Source organism: Zerene cesonia, chromosome 9, assembly GCF_012273895.1.
Source record: "Zerene cesonia ecotype Mississippi chromosome 9, Zerene_cesonia_1.1, whole genome shotgun sequence".
NCBI lineage: Eukaryota > Metazoa > Arthropoda > Insecta > Lepidoptera > Pieridae > Zerene > Zerene cesonia.
Genome location: NC_052110.1, coordinates 3,658,071 through 3,681,922, shown reverse-complemented (window position 1 = coordinate 3,681,922; position 23,852 = coordinate 3,658,071). Strand labels below are relative to the sequence as shown.

Here is a 23,852-nt window from a genome sequence, read left to right as displayed (position 1 = left end):
TTGTAGTCATGCAGCATAGTATAGTGTAATTAATAATAGGTTATATTTTATATTATGTAGGGTAAGGGCATAAATAAACACTTAATAGTCGACAACGCATGCCGCTTACATACGCGACAAGTTGTCGGTGTACATTATCATTTCCTTAAGTAATGGCACTATTCCAAACAATTGCTATATGGTATATGGTATTTAGATATACGCGACAGTTTGATTAAATTCTAGGGTGTTTTGGTGTATATAGGTTTGATATAATGCTATGTAAAATACCAAAAAAGTTACGAGTTTTCTAAAACCAAATCAAACGTTCCTGTTTGCCCATAAAGATAATGCAGTTAGTCACAGCTATTATATTTTTCCCGCGGAATTATTTTTTTTTAAGTCATCGTGCACAACGGACACGGTGGGTCGCCTGAAAGTAAGCGCTACCACCGTCCATGAACAATTGGAAAAGCGAACAGTCATTTGCAGACCTTACGACTTTACAAATGGATTACCGACTTAAAATTGCAAAGGGATTAAGAAAGAGGGAAAAAGGAAAGGATATGGACTCCGGCTCCTCCACATCCCAAACGACGACGGTCTTCTGTTGGGGTACATCCTCAGTGCGAGCTGGAGATGAGTAAGAAAGAATAGCTTCACCGAAAAGATAATCGCATCGATTTTCGTTTCCAATTATTTCCAACAATTTTCATTGCAGCTATTGTTGTGGTCGAGCCTTATTTAACCTACCACATAATAGCTAACAACCTACAACTACCTTTCTATATTATAATTCATACTCTATTCAAATTTCATATAGCAAAGTAATTTTAAACAATGACCTAATTCGCAAGGTATTAATATATAATTGCATATGCAAGCTTTCCCGCATCATTTAATCAAAACTTCATAAAACTATTGTTGTTCGAATGAAATATGCTTTACTTTCCATCAAGCTATTGCTATAATATTATTTTAAACTAAAAACGTAAATTTTAAAAAACATAACCGTGCTATAATACAAATACCGTGCCCTATCGAAATTGTCCCATTTACTGACAGGTTTATTATAATCATGCAAAGAGAATCTTCTTGTTATCACTTAAATTACTACAAAAAAAAAGTGACATCCCTGTATTATACTTATCTATAGGTAGATCTCTGTATATTTACGTTATAGCTCGAAGAATAAGTAAATATCCTCCCCAACCGACTGAAACATGAGCCAAAATCTGTGATTTTGAATAGGTTCATCTCGTTGAAATATCAGCGTATAAACGGAGGGATATTGCGAAGGAAAGTGGTGTAAGTGTAGCCAGAAACCCTGGGAAACTCAATTCAAGTTCGTTGCTATCCACACAGATACGTTTGTTGATATATGCTGCAATATGAAACGGTTTGCGTAATATTTTTTACCGAATTTTTCTCAGTATTAAATCTTTTGAGAAAGAACTGTCTAGCATTAGATATTGCGGTACACGTAACGTTTTAACTTACCTCTAGCTATACATAGTATAAATAAGTATATATATACTTAAGTATTATGTGTATCGATGTCAAAAACATTCAGTTTAATAAGAAAGCTCCATCCATATTTCATATACAAATTCCAGGTAGTAATTATTTTATGTGCGTCTGTTGGCTCCGTTTCAGTAGGTTGATATGCTCACTTCAATACACTTTGACACTTCTGTGAACTGAAATCTTCAATTTTTATTGTGTTGGATAAATACCACATACTGATTCAACACACAGTAGGTAATTTTTCAACCGACTTCAATAAAAAGAGAAAGCTCTCGATTGATTAATTTTCCTTATGGGTTTCATATCTCAGAACTTTCGACTGGGTGAACTGATTTTGATAATTATTTTTTATTAGAAAGCTGATGCCTCAACTCTGACAATTTGACGGTGGTTTATTTTTTTGTCTATTTTTTGTTAAAAACATATTTACACTCTTACAAATAATATGAACATATACTTATCACAAAAAAACTAACTTTTTATTCAATTGGAAGATGTTTTAATCTTATCACATATAAAACAAAGTCGCATCTCGTTGTCTGTCTCTGTGTATGCTTAGATCATTAAAACATCGCAACGGATTTTAATGCGAATTATTTAAATTGGTAATATTTTTAAAAGGGAAGGTTTATGGTCCAAGAGCCATGCGGAAATTTCGTCAATTATTTGGGGCTTATAATTAGAACAATGGTTAAGATAAGTAGTAGGGTGACCGACGGCTGCTGACCTGTCGGTGGGTTGAGTAGGAAATACGTTACGTGGCAGTGCATAAAATAAACTTTTATACTGCCTCTTCCTGTGACTTGAAATATTGCCAGGTATATCCAATATCTTGAAAAAATTAAAAAGCTGTAAGCTTTGCATCGCATTCAACTGATTAAATAGCGCAATTGAAACACGTGAATACATTTTATTTTGAAATATTTATATATGGACTTATTTTCTACCTTATAAGCATATTTTATAGATATTATTGTAATTTATTTTTATTTATTGTGATTCTGGTACTCTTTGTGAACAAATGTGATCTGTTGTCTCTTAATAATAAGAGAACAATTTTCCTTAAATTCCATTTCAGTTTACGCGGAGCACATAAAACATATTAAATGTGGAACACATGTAGTTACAATGTAGGTTGCCGTTATATCACGTGTTCGTACGTGTAATACCGAGGAATTAGTCCAGGTACACAATAATTGAAACCAGCCAGTGCTATAACGATGCAAACTGCTTCTCGAATATGCAATAAGCTTTGTTAAATTACACAACAATTTGAATTTGAATATTGATCTAAATTGGAAAGTATGGATGTAAATATAAAGGTAGATTTTTCAAAAATAACAAAGAAGTGATATACAATCTTTAGGGATTTAAGGTATTTTATTGGATTGTAAATATGGCGAAATTGCCACCTTTCTTCTTAACCGACTTCCAAAAACAGTTTCCTCCTTTTCCATGTTATTGACTATCGGGAACCGATTTTAACTATTTTTTTATTCGAAAGTTTAATAATCTGGTTATAAATAAATATAATAAATTATAATAAAGTCAAGATCCGATCATACAGGTCTCAATGATTGATACTATGTTAAATTCATTTCAGCAGTAGGTCTGTAATAAGTAGTTAGATATTTGTAAGTAATATCTATCTACAATCTATTTGACTTGGCTGGCACCAAGTTTAAATAAATGAGAGGGAACCGCTTCAAATAAGCTTAAAGCAAATTTGTCGTACTGGATTATTTCTAACCTTAAAACAATATCATACAGTTGCATTAATTAGGTATATTTAAGTTACCTGAAATATTATAAATCTGAGACAGATTTTATCAGGACTCGATATATTAATAAATGCCGTTACATTTATTAAAATGCAAAATTAAAGGTGAAATAATTTAAACATTAATTTAGTGTCTGCAATAATGTCCAGATACATAATTTTATACAAAACAATTCAGGCGCAGACTTTACCTCATTACAATTCAATTAAATGTAGAAAAACTTTTAAATGAGATTCGTTTTAATCTGGATAACTGCCATTTCAACGAAATACAACGATTCAGAAGTAGGTCAGGTTAACGTTCGCGCCAGAGCAGATTATTGTTTCATAAAGAAATCTTAGTATTCAGCAGAGGTCAACCGAAGCAAGCGTTGGTTTAAGTTTTAACGTGGCAACTTGTCTGAAACATGCAAGCGGCTTTCAGACAACTTGGTCTGCTTAATGCACTCCACTAACTTCACAGTCTGTAAAACTCGAACTATTGCCATGCCTAGCTTTTTCTTGTTACGGAATTATTGAACCAGCAGCTTTTATGAATGCTAAACTTAAATTCATGAAATAATAAAGTTAATTTATTTATTGCGATTTAGGTCGGGTATATAATAAAGGACACCTTTATAAGTCGAAAGGAAGATTAATAATAGTTTCCAGCCTGTTCTCAAATCTATATTATATTCATAAAGTCATTTCGTAGTTTGGTTAGAAAAAAATATAATTTTTTTTATACATATATTCAGGAGTAGCAGAATAAAAGGTACCTTAATGAAACAAGCCTTTACAATCAAGAAAGAAGACAACATGATCACATCGAACAAAAAGTATGATAACCTATGAATACGGTAAATAAATGTACACCAACCGACGTATGTTAAAAGCATCTTAAAAGAAAAAAAGAGCTTTTACCTAAGTTTACTTACTTTTACACAAACGGCTACAATCTTAGCAATTCATTATTACTAACTATTAAACGTATATTTATTTACTGACTGAAAAGAAAGTTATGAGTTTTTTTACAACAGTAGAATGAACTAACTAACAAGGGATAGAATCAGGATATAAAATATAAACAATGACGTGTATTCATCTTCATATGATGAAACTATAGCAATAACAATTTGTTTATAATCTTCTTAGTGTTCCATATAAAAAATAAAAAAACGGATCTTACGATTATTATTACACCATGTCTATTGTTTATGTCTAATAATATGGTGGTATAAACTGTGGTCTTACAAGTCATATGATTTGTCGTTTGATTGAGATGTCAAATTGACATTGCTCTCTTGGCTTGGTCAATTACATTTGCCCGTAGTCTCTATTCCAAGAACTATTGAGAAAGGAAACTAACTAGATGCTGCTTAAACATTTATCATTATGTTTAAAAAAAACTTTTGTACTGGGGGTATGCTTTGTTCTCATTTAAACTATCTATGAGTAACTAATGGAATATTGTTTTATAATATTATCTTAAAGCTATACTTTAGCTTGAAATAATTATTCCAAAAGTTCGTAACAATTAGTATTTGGTATTGTAAATAAATCAGAATCTCAAAAGTTTTAAGACAAATGTTTGAACTTTCTTATTGGTTGCGGGATTTGGGTTCCACTTTTCCGAAGTTAATCGAACTTGGATTTGGCTTGAAATTCAATTATGTCCCTGAATGGAATCTCGTTTTAAATATAAATCAAGGTACAGATCTCGACTAATATGAATTACTCAGAAATTAGGAGAATGTACATATATTAATCTATAGATCATAAAATTTAAAAGTAATTCAGTCAGTCATTATTATTATATTATTAACGACCCCATCTGTTGATATATGACAGTATTCTCATAAAGTAATAACTTTAGCACGTGTATCGAATTAGTTATTCAATAAGTGATTAAGCTTCCTGTTGTCCTCAGCTTACACACATTAGGCAGACAAGTATTATTCTCTTTATTACGGATTAGTATGAGTACATATTTGCTATAATTTCAGTAAAAGGAGTTCGGAAATCAAACTCATCGACCATATTTTACTAACTTCAAAATAATAAATATAGTACTCGGAATATCCAACCGTTAAACGTTAAAATTGCTATATCTATAGGGAGTTAGAACAATAACGACCGGCATAACTCACATTCGATTCGGCAGGGAAACGTATCGTAAATTTGCCTAGATGAATGACATCTGTTTTCGATAATGTTACCCTTTTTATCGGTCCCTGTCCCTACATCATTGTGACAGCAGTCCTGAAATACCAAGTTCTTATTGCAACCGAACATGGGGTAATATGGGTATAAAGTGAATTGGTTCAAATTCTGTGAGCAGGATTAGTTAGGGCTATGTAGCTTTTGTACAACTATTTGATGTTTACTTGAGTATTTTTTGTTATTCGCTTGAATACTGTCAGTCGCAATATTTATTAACAGTCAAATTAAATTTTAGTAGAAAGGTTTTTGTAATTCAGACATCATAATGTATGACATAAAAACGAAAAAGTAGGTATAACTCATACATAATGTTTCGAAGAATGATCAAATAAAAATACGATACTTGGATAACAAATGAGAATAGATCACTAATAGATCTTACAATGCTATTTATATATATGAAGACAACTGCTATTGATAATAATCAATTTATGGTATATTTTCTATTCGAAGTAATAATAACCATGCGCAAAAATATCCTTATTAGAACGAACAAATTATTTAACTGTTGTTTGGAGGTGTATAGGCCAAAACCCAAAAATATACTTATAAAAGCATTCCATAAAATCTTTTTTCCTGTTTCATTAAATTGTTCTTGTAATGTTTTTTCTTTCGGCCCTCAAACTTTGTTGGCCTCCCAATGGCGATATTCAAGTTATCGGTGTTCAGAGCGAACGCAATTCGCTCGGAAAATAACCATTTAAAGTCTATTGTTTACTCCGAATAACTTACTAAAACTAATGATCGAGATTCTATTTGACTTCCAGAAGTTTATTGAGAGAGGATATTGCTTAATTATTCTAAAGTAAACTTTAATATTATCATATTACACCTTATCAATTTACATTATTATGGTAGGATTAAGAACCATATGTAGACTTGTGTACGCTCTTCAATGAATAATAAATTAATGAAATAATGGATTGAAAAGGATGCAAACTGTGTGTGTGAAGCAAATATAATTCTAAAACCTGAGAAGCGCTGATAGTCCTCTAAATAAAACAAATTAGAGTTTGCAGAGGATAGTCAACATTAAACGAACCTAAATACACTCAATTTCACTAGCTTTCCTTTGCATCGTTTGCTATCCCCCATTTAAATTAACAGAGTTTTACTTCTAACGGCCGGTAGTCTTTGGCCAATTAAATAAAAATACCAGGTAATTGACAGTGATTAAACTTTGAATACCTTTCGTGACTAATAATCTTCATAAATTAGCACTTAAAAAGCAGAGAATCTGAAACGTTGATATCTGTAACAGAAATGTTCGATTGGCTATATCTAGCTATCAAACTTTTTTGTGAGAAAAAAAATGGTATAATTTTATAAAGAATATTAATAGTCAGTTGACCCACGTCCCAATAACATGGATAACTGAAACACACTCGCTCCAGAACTAACCTCTCAGAACTGGGCAATTACAATTGAAGTACAATGTTTCGGGCGTGGCTAGATAATCCTTCATCTTCCTAGACTATAAATTACAACATATATGTAACATGTCTTATTTTATTTTAATCAGACAACATACATCTAACACATTTAATCTAACTACTATAACTAATTCTTATTCTACTAATGTAAAATACATGATGTGATCCATCCATGATCCATCCATCCATGTGTGAATTAGCTTGAATCTGTAAAATATAATACTACTAGTACTTTCTACACAATATATCTCACATATAATATTTATCAACTTTCAAAGACGATATAAAATATTTATAATTAATTAATCGAAAAAAAAAACATACTTTTCAAATTTACACAGCCCACACAATAAAGAATGGTTAGTTAATATTAATCGTTTTATGATTTTCTATTAATAAATACATGGATTCAATGCTATAGAAAGTTGGGTATTATTGAAGTAGATATAACACCTAATGGTAACACAATTGCGCTGCGATGGAACCATATAAGCAATTCAACAAATTGCCTGCAAGCGCTCTCGTCTCGAACTGTATCATGAAATATGAGCTTGTCTGCGCACAAACGAGTCAGGTGTCCAGTTCCTGCACTCGATTAATCTGTCAGTAAACAATAACCCGACGGATCGATCAACATCCACTCAGACGATGTCCGAACCGTAGGTACTATAAGTTAAGCGAGGATAACAAATCAACCAACTGCTATACCGCAAACCACCCTCAACTGTTATCTTAAGCAACGTAATTGTGAGCTATAGTCCTATCTCTATACATGTTTTATTTGAATAGTAATATTTTATTTGATTTGTGTTAGTTTGGGGTTATCTTAAATGAGCTAAGATACCAGTAGCTATTTTTAGTTCATTGTACAAACTTTATTTATATGAGGTTAGTGAAAGTTCCGGCTGTCGGTTCAAAAACTTTCGGAGAATAAGCAGAACAAATGAAATATATAGAGAAATGAATAAGAAACAATATTTCCGCATAGTTATCTAAAAATGTCAAAGTGATTTTATGTGCGCAACAAATCATTGTTTTATGCATTGTGAATTGTTTTCCAATCAATCGTATTAAATAACACTGACCCGCCACTCAATATACAGAAACCCTAATAGAATGCCAAACAAGTTATTGTCAGCCATGTCATTCTCAGACAGAATGGTAATATCGAATATTTGAAACATTGTATGAAAATTTAAACAGAAATAGAAAAGAAAATATGGATAATATGGTCGCTGCGTGGGGTCTCCACTATATGCAAGCTGGTGGGAAGATATCAAGTCAGCTAAAGAATAAATGCTTTCTTCAACTTGATACTTGATGTCTTAGTGAAGATTTTTGTATGCAAACAAATAATATTTAAATTAATATATCGCTATATGTAATATTAAAAAATCTGAAATTGGAAAGTAAGTTTATTAAGAATAGTAAATCAAGAAAAGGGTAAATATTCCATAATATTTATACTCATCATAATATTGAATCGTTCTTGTTCCTTATGTTTTGTTAACCAGAAATACTTTTTAGTTGTAACACACTCGCAACGATCGTATCAATTATCATATGGTAAAAGTAAACCTGTGTTTGTGAATTTGCTTACTTCCATAGTTAATGATAGTAGTGATTACAAACATTTTAACCACATTTAGTCGTAAGTTATTGATCGGGATTGGGTTCAAACATAATAGAGCTTAGGTAACTTCTTAAAGATACAACTTTCCAGAGAAATATAATGTTAAAAAACGTTATAGTAGTTTTTGAGTTTAAACCTTACTGCAAACGAAAATGTCAAATCTTTCCTTTAATATTTTAGTTTAGTTACATCCTTTTTTGGTTTATAGTGATGCTCAATCACTATCATAAATTAATTAACACTTACAGGAGCGAAACCTGTTCAATACGTTGACCGCTTTTATGGGCTAATATATAAGTAATATAATATTTAGTATAGTAAAGGAATGGACAAGAAAGGGCAAGGGAATGGAAAGGGGCCTCTAGTTCCCCCACTTATCGTATGAAACACGGTAGCATTCACATGCTACTATTTGATGTCGTTTTTCAGTGGGAGTTTGATAATATCCCCGGTACGAGGGGAAACAATTCGTGCTGATGCATGATCAACTTCCACAAATAAAATAACATTCATAAACAAATAATTCTTCTGTTGAAATATCTACTAATATTACAGAAACTCCGTTTGTCTGCGTCGTCTTAACTCCTCAACTACTCGTAGCTTGTAGGAAAAGTGTCCTGAATTGCGCAAGCGAAACATTTTCAATACTGTTAATGTATAGAACCTTTTGACACCATCAATCGGAGCCTAACCGGCCATCCGGTCGTGTAGACTAATCGAAGATCCTCCCTTTTTTCGATGTATAAATTCTCCCTTCTTTCTTCCATACATTCAAACGATTGATGTGAAATTTACTACAAACTACAAAAATAGACTATATGGGCGGATAGCTTAATAAGTCTTAAATATAATAAAACTTGCCCTATTTTTGTATATTAACAGCTGAAGTTAAAAATCAATTGATTGTTCCAGTCAATTACACGTAGCCGATAGTAAACGTTAGAAATAGAAGTGTATGTACATATTAACTCACATTTTCTTATCATATCTTTATTAAGTTTCCTATATTTAAAGTTTATTATACCTACTCATGTTTGTTTATTTTCAAAAAACTAAATTAATAAACATATCATATCAAAAGCTTAAGTTTTGATAATATAACATAAGACATATTAGTGGTTGGGGTTCAGAAGCCATATAATATACTGAATAATTATAAATAGGTTACCCTTCTACATGTATGTACAGTCCACTAATGGCCAACATCAAGTATAATGGCCGTAGCAACGTGTGACCCTATAAATGACATCTTATTAATTGTCCATGCTCATACTCCCCTAGGCCGGTGGAGATGTGAGGCATAATAGGCTACTGTTACAAATATCTTTAATTTTAATATTTTTGTAGATAAATATATTTTTTTTATTTTGTTATAGCTTTTCATTTTTTGATTACTAAATACAGTTACAGATTGCCCTACTTGTGGCATTTCAAGATTTGATGAGCCGCCGAATCGTGTAATATATCGCCTCAGTTTGAACTTTGCACATTCCTAAAACTGTGCCTTGGAGTTCGTTGTTTATTCAATGTTTGACCCAACTACCCTCACTTTGTTACTTGTCATTGTGACAGGCTGTAATTGGTTATCAGTCAGTTGCATTGGTGGAAAGTTGTGTGAAGTTTCTGCGAAAATTTTAATTTTTCTTTAGATGTAGTATAATTATGCATGTAGTATAATTAAATTGAATCGCCTTTGTGATGATATATAAAAAATATTTTGTTAGAATTATGCATGCATAACTCACATAATAAAACAAAAGGTTTACATATCTGAGCGTTAATCTATTTCAATATTTTCTAAAATTTGTTGGATAAAATGAGCATACTAGTTTTTCAATATTTGATATATTTATGCGCATTATTATTACATCAATGTACTGTTATGATACATGAATAAGGTCATTAAAGCAAATGTCTAGAATGGGATAATACATTGAGCCTTCCTACCTCCGTTATCAGGCTTTAATCCCTTATAACATAATGGCTGAACTGTAAACTTTGACCTGGATATAAACTTATGCTACAAATTTTCTAAAGAAAAAACTAGAATCAATTAACTGAGGTTTTATTTTGATAGCGGTTTCTGTTTTTGTGGAAAACGCCCTAAAGTCGATCCTGAGCAAATTGCGCACAAAATCTAAAAATAAAATTAAACGTGAAATAGTAGAACAAATTTGCTAATATTTTTTTCTCCGAATAAGACCTTTTTAACATTAAACAATGTCAAAAAGAAAAAGAAAGCCTTATTTAGATCGGAATAAAAAATAAACATCTTGTATCCATCACTAGGACAACGAGGCGAATAAGTGAAACAAAGACTATTTATATTTAGTCTTGCCATCGATCTTCACATTTTATTTGTTGCCGGGAGACCTTTTTGAATATGTAATGTGGCGTATAAATTTCCCTCGTCCCTGGAGAGTCGGCTCTAGTGCCTCTCAGTTAAAAGGTGCTACGAATTAATTTTACCTGACATCAAGGACGCTACGACGGAATATTTTACTTCTTAATGAGATCGCTACATGTGAAACAAAAATAATAATTCGCATGAAAACCCCTTTTAATAAATAACACACCCAGGTTAACCTTTTCCTTAGAACGGAAAATAAACGGCTATTTCTTTTCAGTTCTTCCATTTCCTTTATTATACCTGCCGTAGAAAAATACATTTAATTATTTACACGAACTGTGTTAACTTAAAATTTTAGGAGAATGCATAATAAGTATATAGTAAATAATACAATTACAAAATTCTTTTGATGGAATATTTGATAAAATATATAAATTGAAGAGAACTGTAGTAATAACTCTTTTATCTCTAAATTGAGTTCAACATTATAGGTAATATTTGATAATAAAACAAAATGCATATTTAGTTTCCAAATATCACGTTTAGTTTTTATGTATATCTTTATATACCACTATTCTGTTATTTCAGAATTCTAATAATTCGTAAGGACTTTCTGTCACACCAACATAGCTACCCAGTTATAAACGTGTGAGGTTGTTGGAAATTTAAATGACAAAGACAAATGGCTACGAACATACAATATTGCTGCGAGGTCAGAACACTTTTAGCACGTTTTATATCGATTGAACAAACAGCTTTAATGAATAACGGGCATGAATAAAAGTGCATGCGAAAGTAAGAATACAGCTACATAGATACGTACGTGTACAGTATTACATTTTGCTTGTATTTTATATTTATTCTAGGTGTTATGTTAGTTAGGTTAATGTTGGAATTAGTAAATAAATACTATAAAACAGTAACATTAAATAAAAAGACAAAAGAATAATAAGACGATGGTGAGTAATATTTTCTGATTGTCTGATTGTCTGTTTGTATGTGCGTTAATCACAAGGCAGATTTTGGCAAAACTTTGGTTGACTGGCTAGACAAATAACGAGTTTTAGGCACATTTTTTTAGGAAAAAGGGGCCAATAAAAGAAATTCACGGATATATATTATTGTTTTATTATATGTATAATTAAACTATATTATATGTAAATAAGACTAATGTAACACTTTGAAATGTAGTCATTTCTCCACACACATGAATAAGTAACGTAATGTATGTAATATGTTTGAAATTCATATTCATTATTTCTAAAGTCACTGGAAGCATGTGATATAAACAATAATAGACACATTTCTCAGGAAGTCTCCTTAATTTCCTAAATATTAGACGAAAAAATAATGATAAGCTTGTTAGATTAGCAATAATTAATCTCCAACAGAAACAAATTGTGTACGTAGGTATGCAATGACTTTACAAATAGTGTGCTCCTTAAAAATAATTGTTACGAATCTGGATGATTATTTTAATTCTCGGTTTATCAACGTATTTTATTAATTCACACAAACCATATTCTATACATTTTCTAAATAGTTTAGAAATTTTATACGTTTCCTAGGAGTAATGTATAATTCCTAGGTTCATAAATTTCCGGTAGCATATATGGAATAAAAGAATCGCTTTTATCTTCATATGATTACGAAAGGGAATTTTCAATAATATACAAGAGTAATGGGTAATATTTTCTGTACTTTCATAACTTTATTTACATACATTATAATGTTAAACATTCTTCAAAGGTAACCTACAGTTCAGTTAAAAGAGTTTACAGTTCAAATTACGAAATATATTCCATATAATTTAACATGATCTTAGAGAAATATATTCTATATGTCCAATAATTACATAAAATTTACAATTAATATTTAACCTAAAAGATAATTTTCCTTAGATTTTTTATTGTCTACCACCTTGGGCAACGTAAGATAGATACTCACATTCTGATCCTTTTGTACTCTATTTAACATAAAATCTTTAGAATTATTTAGGCCATAAACTCCAGGGAACTAATAAGAAACTGTAGAGATTAAAAGTATTAATCTTCCAAACCGATAAACTGCAAAGCCAACTTACGCCAGCACCGAAGTACACTTAATTCAGGTCTCAGGGCAAACTCATTAAAACTCCTACACCTCTATTATGTAAGTGTGCAGTTTCAAACTGTATTTGGGTCATTGTTCACGATATTGATTATGAATGTGTGTTGAGCACGAACCGCTTTATAAATACCTTAGCATATTTCAAACTCTGGCCAGATTTAGTTTTACGCCACAATTTTAAATGACGTGAGCCTCATTCACCGGCTTGAATAATTGAATCATCGTGTGTCGTTTTCGTGTCAACCAAATTTTGCAACCCTTCATCAGAGTTACATTAGCAACTTACCATGATTATAGATTCGATTATTTTATGTGCAGATTATACACAACAAAAGTGGATGACAAAATTAATTGTAATATTCATTGTTGTAGTTGTTCAAAAAAATAATAGTAATTCGTAGCAACATAATGAGCAATAATTTCATCGAAATACATACACGTAAAGAAACAATACAAATCATATTTATAAATGAAACAAACAATGATTTAACAGTTCAACGCATAACTATTGCATTCACATTATAATATTAACGTAAAATTGAGTCGGTCATGCGAATTCGCAGCTAGAACCAGTCACTGGAATAACATCGGACTCCATTTTCCACTCATCGAGCTCACTGATATAACATAGCTCGATGCAGATGCTTCGATCTTGCATTTACTGAGGGTGAAGTTACTCTGTGAATATACACATACATTATATGCTTTAATGAAAGCATAGATGTTGGGAAAGATGGGTCTTTTTTCATACTTTTTATGAGCCAAAAAATTTTTTTTATGAGAAACTAAGAAAAGGCATCGTGAGGTGGGCAATTATTTCTATATTATCGCATTTTTTAAATATTAAGAAAATCCATAAAACTTTTGCTAATAAATTATTATTACCTTTATAATTAATGATTAGGTACACTCATAATGATAAAATCAATAAGCGCTACTGGTACATAGACAATGATATCTTCAAAAAACTACATTACATTATAATTAAACATTCTAGAGTGAATCAATCTATATTTAATTCCTTTCAAAGGAATTCCTCTGCTTAGAAATTCCAGTGTTTTTTTACCTTTACAATACATTTCCGTCTACCGGCTTTAATTAGGAAAAACTGGGAACCACGCGAAATTAGTTTTAAATCACAAATATCTTCCAGCTAACGGGGGAATATTGTACAAATTGCTTGAATCTGGCTTCATTCCAAGTGTTATAAGCGATCTGTAACGCTGCCCGGACAAACTTGCTACTAATTGCTGGATAAGTTCACCAATATGTCACCTTGTCACCCCTCGCAAACTGTGCGGCTAAATTAGATGTTTGTCATATTGGTATATATAAGCTTATGGATATGTTGTAACTTAGTTTAACTGTGGTATGCCATTGATCTATTTTTCCATACTTTCATATTTAGATACATTTAGGACAAATGATAAAGGTTCTAAGATAATGTTTTATTATATCCATATTTAGGGCTTCACGATAGAAGCCCTAAATCTGTACTTATATTATAAAGCTGAAGAGTTTGTTTGTTTGTATGTTTTTTGAACGCACTAATTTCAGTGACTACTGGTCCGATTTGAAATATTATTTCAGTGTTAGATAGGCCATTTATTGAGAAAGGCTATATGCTATATATGTACCACAGGCGAAGCCGGGGCGGACCGGACAAAAAATATAATCTAAGCATATAAGTATCTACACAAGAATTATGTACATAAATACAAGCTTTGTTTAGTTTTTATTTTTATAAAAAAAAACTCATCTTATAAAGTACACCAGCGATATTAAAACAAATGGCAAACTACATTATTCCTCAGAGACAAAGACTTTTTATAACATCTATCTGATTCAATTTAGGCGGTGACTATTCATTCCAAAATCAGAAGCGTTCGAATGGCGTCGTAATTACGAATGTAGAGTAGTGCTCATTATTTTGACCCCGTATTGCGATCACATTTCGTATTTACCTATTAATATAGGTGTATATTTCATTTGGAATTTTAATGGTCTGTACGTTTCCGATTTCGTTAACCAATTATTGTTTATTGTACGTAATAAAATATTCATTCGTTTATTTATTGAATCATTTATTTATAGCCCGTGTTTAAATAATATTGGTTTGCATAAGTAAAATACGTAATTACAGAATTTATTCATATAAAAAGTACCTTTTAGGAAATAAGAAAAGCACAATGTAGATTTTACAATAAATAAAAAATAAAGCCCGTACGTACGCCTGATTGAAATTCTTTATGTTTTTTAGTTGGTATTTTATGTACGTACTTTTGCACATTTGTTTTAAATAAACTTTTAAATGTTTAACTGCATATTTTTTACGATACTACCGAGTATTTAGTACTTACTTAACCCATGAAGGATTTATTAAATACACAGAAAGCTAGATTGCGATATGACAAAAACATCTAAGTGTGCGTGTTTAGTTTATAACATTACGTATTAAATTAATTCAAATTCACATACCTATTTATAATAGTAGGAACACACAACTGAATTGCCAAAAACGAAATGGAGTCAGCTGCGTTTAGCTAATAAATAATAATAACGAAAATAAAGATCGAACTATTAACTATTTCAAAAGTAACAAAAGTATAATATAATAAATGTTGTATGCTAATATGTTAAAATAGAACAAGATGACAAGGTCGAATGGCCTGTCGCACGTCCGGACGTCCTGCACTTACGTTGCATATTGCATCCTGCACTTATTGCATTGCATTGCAATATTCTATGCGGACACGTATATTTTTACATTTACATACTGCTAACATTTAGTTTGATATCACACTAGCGTGAATGCTATTATATACATATACACAGGTAGGTAGGTATAACTTTTTCATTTTTAAATTTAAAATTATTTTTATCAATTTAGATATATAAAAAAAACTAGCTGTGCCCCGCGGTTTCACCCGCGTAAGTCCGTATCCCGTAGGAATATCGGAATAAAAAGTTGCCTATATGTTTTTCCAGTTATCCAGCTGTCTACGTACCAAATTTCATTGCAATTGGTTCAGTAGTTTTTACGTGAAAGAGTAACAAACATCCATACATCCATACTTACAAACTTTCGCATTTATAATATTAATAGGATTAGCAAACATTTTTAAATACGAGACCAAACCAATAATAATTTGATTTTATTAAACTCGTGTCAGTGTGTAGAAGCATTAAAATTTTTAGTATTTAAATGATCATTTACATCTTTTATTCTCACTGCAAGAACGCTGCCTTCTAAGTGCTTCCATGCCTACATCCTGTTATAAAACTGCTTGATTTTTACTCAAAAATTTGCTTTATGCAAATAAGTAGTATATATTTGAAATGCACTTTTGAAAGCATGCAATAAAACTTAACTGAAACTTTTAAATTTCTAGTTATGTAAATTAAGTTAAGCGAAAAGCCATTAAGCTCCGGAAGCTTAGAGCCATATTTAATACGCCACTTTTATCATCTAAGTTTGAACCGTGCTAAGAACGGTTTGATATTTTATAGCCAAACTTCGCTCGTATTAGATGTTTGAGAAAAAATATAAATTTTTACAGATAAAATAAATTTCGATAACTTGGATTATTAATTAAGAAGTTACATAAATTAAACGTTAATGGCAATCAAATTATAAGCTCATCAGATTATATTCCTTAGGACTAGGACTGTGTTGTACTGTACTGACTGTATTTCCTAACTGTAGAATAGCTTTTTATGTTTAACGGGCAACTGAGCCGGTGGTTTGTCTGATGTGAACAATCACCACTGCCCATGAACATTAGCAGAGAGTGCCTTCGCGAATGCGCTGCCCGCTTTTAAAGGGTAAAGGTTAAGGAAAGGATTAATAATTGTAAAAAAGGAATGGACTGGGAAGGGTGAGGAGAAAGGAACGTGCATCTATCTCTTTTCGACATCGATATCTCTTTTTTACCATAATATGAATCGATGTCTACATTTTCTTTATAAAATAAATTAGTGTACTTATGTAAAAATCTTGTTCATAAACATATTCGTTGCATAAATTTTATACTCTAATCTCTAATATACTTATACGTGCATATAGAGCATAGACAATAGTTTATTTTTAGCTTGACAACAATGTTACACGTGGGGCTAGATGTGGGACACCACTGTGCAGAAACATATAATCGCTGAGCACATTATGAGTTCACGGCCACAATTCATCCACATGATCAAATTTGCAATCCTTTTTTTATTGTGATTTTTGAACAGATCATTTCATTATTTGAGAGAAAACATGACATGACTATAAGGAACGATCCAAACTAAGCAAGAGGTAGGTTTTAAACAAGTATTTAAACGCATATTTATTTAGCCAATGCGACTTCAATATTACCTTAATTAAATTTAATTTCAATTAGCTAGTCAATTACGTAAATAAGTAAATTAGGCAATACTCTTAATTATTTTATTTCATTGTTAATATTGCTGGAGATTTAATGAATGTTTAAAATAATTTTACAATTTCCTTATAAAATACCACAACAAAACGTTTAATGTTTATGTATCGAATAAGGCCGGCCTTGTTAACAATTGTTCCTCTCCGAATTAAACATGATGACCCAATTCGTGCCTTATCTCTTCCCGTCACAGTATGTATTGCTACCTACTGAGCAACGAAAAAAAGATCATTAGCAAGTAAACTATTAATGAATGCACAAGAGGTCAGACTCAATTAACTTTCCCATCCGGCAAGGCAGACGCCATTAGTAACCTACGAACGAAATAGTAAAATAAGAAAACTCAACAACTAGAGCAGCATAGTTCGTGTAATTTTGTTTTGTAAATATGTTAAAAAATTAATTTCCTTCGGCCTTTGAAAATTCGTAATCCATTTTATAAACAATAGTTATCATCGTCTTAAGAAATAACATTTTAATTATTTTACTCTTTATTAAATTAATCTTATATAAAAACATTCAATGAGTTGTTTGCACTGACTTTATACTAAAAGCATATTGATTTTCTCGAAATATGGAGCACAGTTAGATTACAAAAGCCAACTGTGAGGCAGGTGACAGCGCATAATGTTACAACGTTTATTGTAACTATATATCTACACTAATATTATAAAGAGGAAACTTTTGTTTTTTTAAATGTTTGTAACGTCTTTACCCAAAAACCACTTACACCGATTCAAAGAATTCTTTCACCATTGGAAGCTTCAACTTCACTGAATCACAGACGCTTTATATACATCAGGTGCGAAGCCGGTGCGAACAGCAAGATATTTTTATTATATCATGATTGCATATGGCTTTACTTTATTAATATTTAAGGAACCAAACTCTATAGCGAAGAATTGTTATTACATTTTATATGAACTTGAAAAACCTTTTAAATTCACATCTTTATCCAGCCCGCTCACGTAAAATGAGATATATTGATAACACGTTTCACTAATATGAAGACGTGTCATTCTCTCGAGGCGATAAACATGAAATGAGCACCTTTAAAAGCTCATGTATAATGTGCATTTATAAGTGTTAGAATTCAAAAACGTAGATATTTCTTAATGAAAATGAACGTAACTCCATATGGATAACTATTGATATATTATGGAGGTGTGGTTATTTATATATATGGTTATTTTTTATCTACTCCTTGTCTCAAAACTTCTTTTCTGAAGAATAAACAATAAATTATAAAGAAAAAGACAAATTTATTAAAGACGGTACCTACGCATTTTTCCAGGTTAAATCGAGATTGCTTAGTAACGAATATAAAGGTGAAATACGCCTCAAGTGTGCAAATCTATACAAATAGTGCCATTTATCGCAATTCGCACAACACTGCTGGCAGCTCGAAGTACCCATAATGAAGATAGAAGACCAGTCTACCCAACCTCTGCATAAATATCACAACGTACAATTCGTTCCCGCCTATTCCGAAACCCTCATAGCGGCATAATTTTTAACTGCCAGTGTAACGTGAAACAATTTAAATTAGCAAATTCTGGACCACATATATAAGGCCGATAGATGAAAATAAAATATATGCTGTACCTAAAATTGAAAAAAGTAACAATGTTTCATCCAATCACATTTCAACAATACCAAATTATTCTTCAGATATATATTATATAGCTACATAATATGTATGTATGTAATAAATATACATCTATAAATACTATAGAATAATTTGGTATTTGTAAAATATGTTTTTACTTTATCAAATCTGATATGACCTTTTCTTTTGTGAACTAAACAATTTACGTATAAGGATTACCTTATACTAACTATAGTATTCCTATTTTTTTTAGTTCAGACAAACATAAAAATTATAATAAAACAGGAACAAAGCGGCAGACTATTTTTGTACATAAAATATTTTTTGAAAAGGCTTTGCTTAGCAATATAGATGTTAAAGTTATGTTAATAATAGGTAATTAAATAATTAGTGTCATTGGATCGGTCTTTAAAAATAAATCAGAGGTTTCTAAATAGTAATTTTGCTTGCATTGCAAAATTTTCTTAGTCCACGCGAGCAAAGCCGACGGTTAAAAGCTAGTAGAAAATATTAATGGAGAAATAACAGTGTTAAATGTTTAAGTTAAAAAATAATATGACAACACTAGTTTATTCATATACCAAAATAAATAAAACAACTAAAATAATAAAGGAGTCATATTTCGTGATAATTATCCGCTAGCATGATATCAAGCCACATTGTTTCACGAATCAAATTATTTTATCTGTGAAATGATCGATGTCCACTGTCTCTTACATCGTGTTCTTTTTATAAAAATGAATGATTCGAGTAGTGCTAGGCACCGCATTGCAGACTGCACGGCGATGCTCTGATGACCTACATCGTTCACAATGCCTCCCACGACCACAATATCTAGCCAAATACCTAATACAAACGAGAATTCCGGCTACTCATCTAAAACCAACCAAAATCCAATTACTTCCCGCTCACATTGATGCAAACAATATTTTAAGCTTTTAAAATGAAATACTGAAACTAATCCAAAGTTATGTATTGCTCTAAAAATTTTTGTCTTTTTTAATCATTGATGTTATGCTGAAATATTTTGTGTAGATCACAAGAGCCATTCTGAAATGAATGAGCATTGAAAATATTGAACAAACCGCATTGTATCGATACAATAATACATTATATGAGTACAATAGAACTTGACCCTTATTTCACAGAAAATCTATTAAGAATTAAAAGCAAACGCTTTAAAAACACACTGTGTATTTAAGCGCCTTTCGTACTACATACTACGAGCAATTATTTATAGCAGTTTACACGACAGCAAACTAGTTACGGCTACGTCACCTCTACGCGCTACGAACGGCTGAAAAGGCGCAGTGTGCGCGTAGTCGCCTGGCGTGCGCGCGATTTGTCCTTATCACTCGTCACATTGTCACTTTCAACATATTGCTTCAGTACATGAAGAAAAAAACATAGACATTTTAGGTATATATCCACCTCTCCACTATGAAATATTCCTTGTTATCTACAAACATACAACGATATTTGAAATTAATCACCAACAGGATATTTATATCTTATACATCTCAACCAGTAAAGTAGTGTAATCTATTTTTCATGTTTCATTTTCTTGGGTACTTCGCCGGACTCAGATGGCGGGAACAAAGTTTTACGGTTCAACATCAACATTTCTGCTGAGCGTTGCGGCTTTCATTTCGTTAAGTGGTGAGTATTCCCGCTATAAATAATATAGCTATCGAAATATAAACTTTTGTTATAAACGCTGTACTGTTTTAATTCACTTTTCGATTTGTTTCGTAACAAATAAACATCTATTCAAAAACAACGGTTTGGAACAATCACAATTTATTTTCGTTGTTTATTGGATTTTATTTTTGGTAGCTGAGTTTTGGTTAATTTGAATTTTATTAGTATCTGTTATCAAAATTGATATGTTAAAAGCATTGTATATATATATATATATATATATATATATATATATGTTTGTGTGTGTGTTTTCTCTTGTTATTTAGTTGAATTTCAATTCATTTAATGAACACATCTTCATCCTTAACCCATCTTTTTTAATTAGGCATTTCTACAAATTCGTATTTTTTTTTTATTTATGTGTATGTACTTATGTTTATGTTTGTTAAAATTATGTGTAGAACTATTTTCATGAATTCATAATGGCGTATATTAAAAGATAGAGACTATACAAATACTTATTAATTGTGAAATAAATTTGATATCTTTACAGTAGACACATGTAGTTAAATATTCACGCATATTTTATTTCTTTGACCATGGAAGAAGCTGACGCAATTCCCATGATAATATATGTCTTACCTATACATAATTGAATTGAAATTTTCTTTGTCGGTAAAGAAATCAATACTATATCAGTCTATTTATTCACCTGTTATTATTGTACTACTAAAGAAAAAATTAAATTAATAATTCCGCGACTCAATTATTTATTATTTAGCGAGTAATAAAAGCGAAATAAGTCCCTACATAGTGAACTTATAAATCCTTTTACTCCTATAAACTATATTCTAATAAGGGAACATATTGCAGAAGTTTTCCATGTGGATTCTATGCTGAACTTTTATACTCAACGTTAAACTGACCCAAATGACAATGGCAGACATTACATAAAATTATATCTACGTAGGTACGCAATCGTAACGGAACAAAACAATTATAGGCATTATACGACTTATTTTCTACAGAGGTCAGCATTTTAGTGTAAGAGATTATGGATCGTTATGGCCTGAATAATACAAATATTTGTACAGTTTAAAAGTTACGAATAAGTACAAGTAGTATACTTTAAAAACATTTTCTAGTAGACGAGAAACTGCACGCAAACAAAATACACATTGGCAACTTTTTTCTCAAAATAATTAATTAATTTCATTTTAATTTTCCACCAAAAACTACTATAGAATGATTATATTATATATACAGGATTATTTTAATTTTAATTCTTTACTAACCCCCGCGGTTTCACCCGCATTTAATTGAGGAACTATTGAAGTCGTAGCGTTAAATTGTATTATTGTATAGCAATATAGCCTCTATAGAATTCTTAGAAACAGCTCCTGAGATTACATTGTTCAACTCCTTAAACAAACTGACTCTACAGCTTGTTAATATTATTATTATTATATAGTATTGTTGTAATTCTTTAAAATTTTCTATTTATAAAGATACAGAAGTCTCGCAACATGCTCAATAAAACATGTAAAGGACAAAGTTTTCCTAACTTTGGGTGTCAAGTTGAGCTTGGAATAGAACGTTACTCCATCGTCACTTATCTTAAATTGTTAAACGCTTGTGTTAAGACTTCGCCGTGTCGGAATACAATATCAGACGAAATGCTTTCATCTGCAGTACAGACTAAGTTTGTAGATATTGTGTTAAATATCCTACAATGAAGTATGATAATAGTTTGCCCGAGAGCAATGAACAATTTCCAATTGTATATTTACTTGTTACCTCTCATAAAATAACTATAAACTTGACCGTCTCCAAAATTTTTGTATAAGGTTTATTTTCGGCCTATGGAAATATGACCATGTATCATTCTATAGAAAAAAGCTCAAGTGGCTTCCAATCCGTCTTCGCCGGGATCTACACTGTTTACAATTACTGTTCCGTATCCTTTTTGATCCTTCGACTCCTACTTACCTCAAGTCCAATTTTTCTTCTTGCACAATGAAAATTATTCACTTCGCTCTGAAGATAGGCTCATCTTGCGTGTTCCGAACCGACGCACTAACTTCTATGCCCGCTCCTTTGCAGCAATTACTGTCAATTTATGGAATCCTCTTCCACTAACTGTTCGACAAGCTCAAAGTGCCTCGCAATTCAAAGATCTTGTGCGTCAACACTTTCTTTCTCTTTCCTACTAATTTATGTCTATTCCTATGCATTTCATTGATTCGATGTATATATGTAGTTATTATTTGTATTGTATGTATTACTTTATTAGTTTAGTATATTTTATCTAGTGTATAATTAGTTTATACATATATATATATATATATATATATATATATATATATATATATGTAAATTTGATGAATGTTTAAAAGTATCTGTTTTTCGTCCCGCTTATAGTTTTGCAGTATGCTCGTTACCTTATACCGTGGTTGCCTGGAAGAGATCACTTCTAAGTGATAAGGCCGCCAAACAAATTTTACGCTTTATTTTATTCATTATTATTATTATCTCTAAGTTTCCTTCTATGTACAATCTTGTTGAAGAGTTAAATAAATAAATAAATAAATAACTATATATCATAAAATATAAGAGTGCCAATTAGCAGTATTTGTAACATTATCTTTTGCACTTTTTGAGAAAATCGGCGGTGTAAAGCTCAGCTTGTGGGGATAGAATTTACCTGCGTTTAAAATTTGGACATTTATTTGTTATTACTATTAACCTTTGAACCGTCAGTGCATAGTATACTCATATAACTATTGTTCCTTTAATAGAACAAATTACATCGTGTTTATTTACCTGAAAACCTCCGATGTAAGCGTGATGCGAGGGCATATATAGACATAATATAACACTATTATGGATCTAAATTAATCGTACGTCTGTCAGTATGGATTAAACGTGAGCTCTTTGCATTAGAAATGATAAGCAGGTAATGCTCGTCAATGTGACATTTACGGTAAAGTAATTATAGTGAGATATTTTAAACCGAATCGTTATCGTATTTGCATTTCTCCTATAATTTTAATATCTTCTTATGCACATACCATTAGATAGGCAAACCTTGTATATACCTAGTCTTGCCATAAATATTGTAATAAAGAAAAAAGAAAATTGTTAACTGCAAATAACATTTATTAC

The 23,852-nt window shown here is 31.1% G+C and overlaps 1 protein-coding gene across 1 annotated transcript in view; it reads left to right on the top strand.

The window, feature by feature from the left end:
• The first annotated feature begins 20,324 nt into the window (after positions 1-20,324).
• LOC119829050 (hybrid signal transduction histidine kinase L-like) overlaps positions 20,325-23,852 on the top strand; it is a 7,339-nt gene continuing 3,811 nt past the window's right edge. Inside the window, exons 1-2 of the mRNA XM_038351415.1 lie at positions 20,325-20,465; positions 20,633-20,705. Coding sequence (XP_038207343.1) covers positions 20,633-20,705 — 73 coding nt within the window. The 5' untranslated portion in view covers positions 20,325-20,465. The remainder of the gene's footprint in view (positions 20,466-20,632; positions 20,706-23,852) is intronic.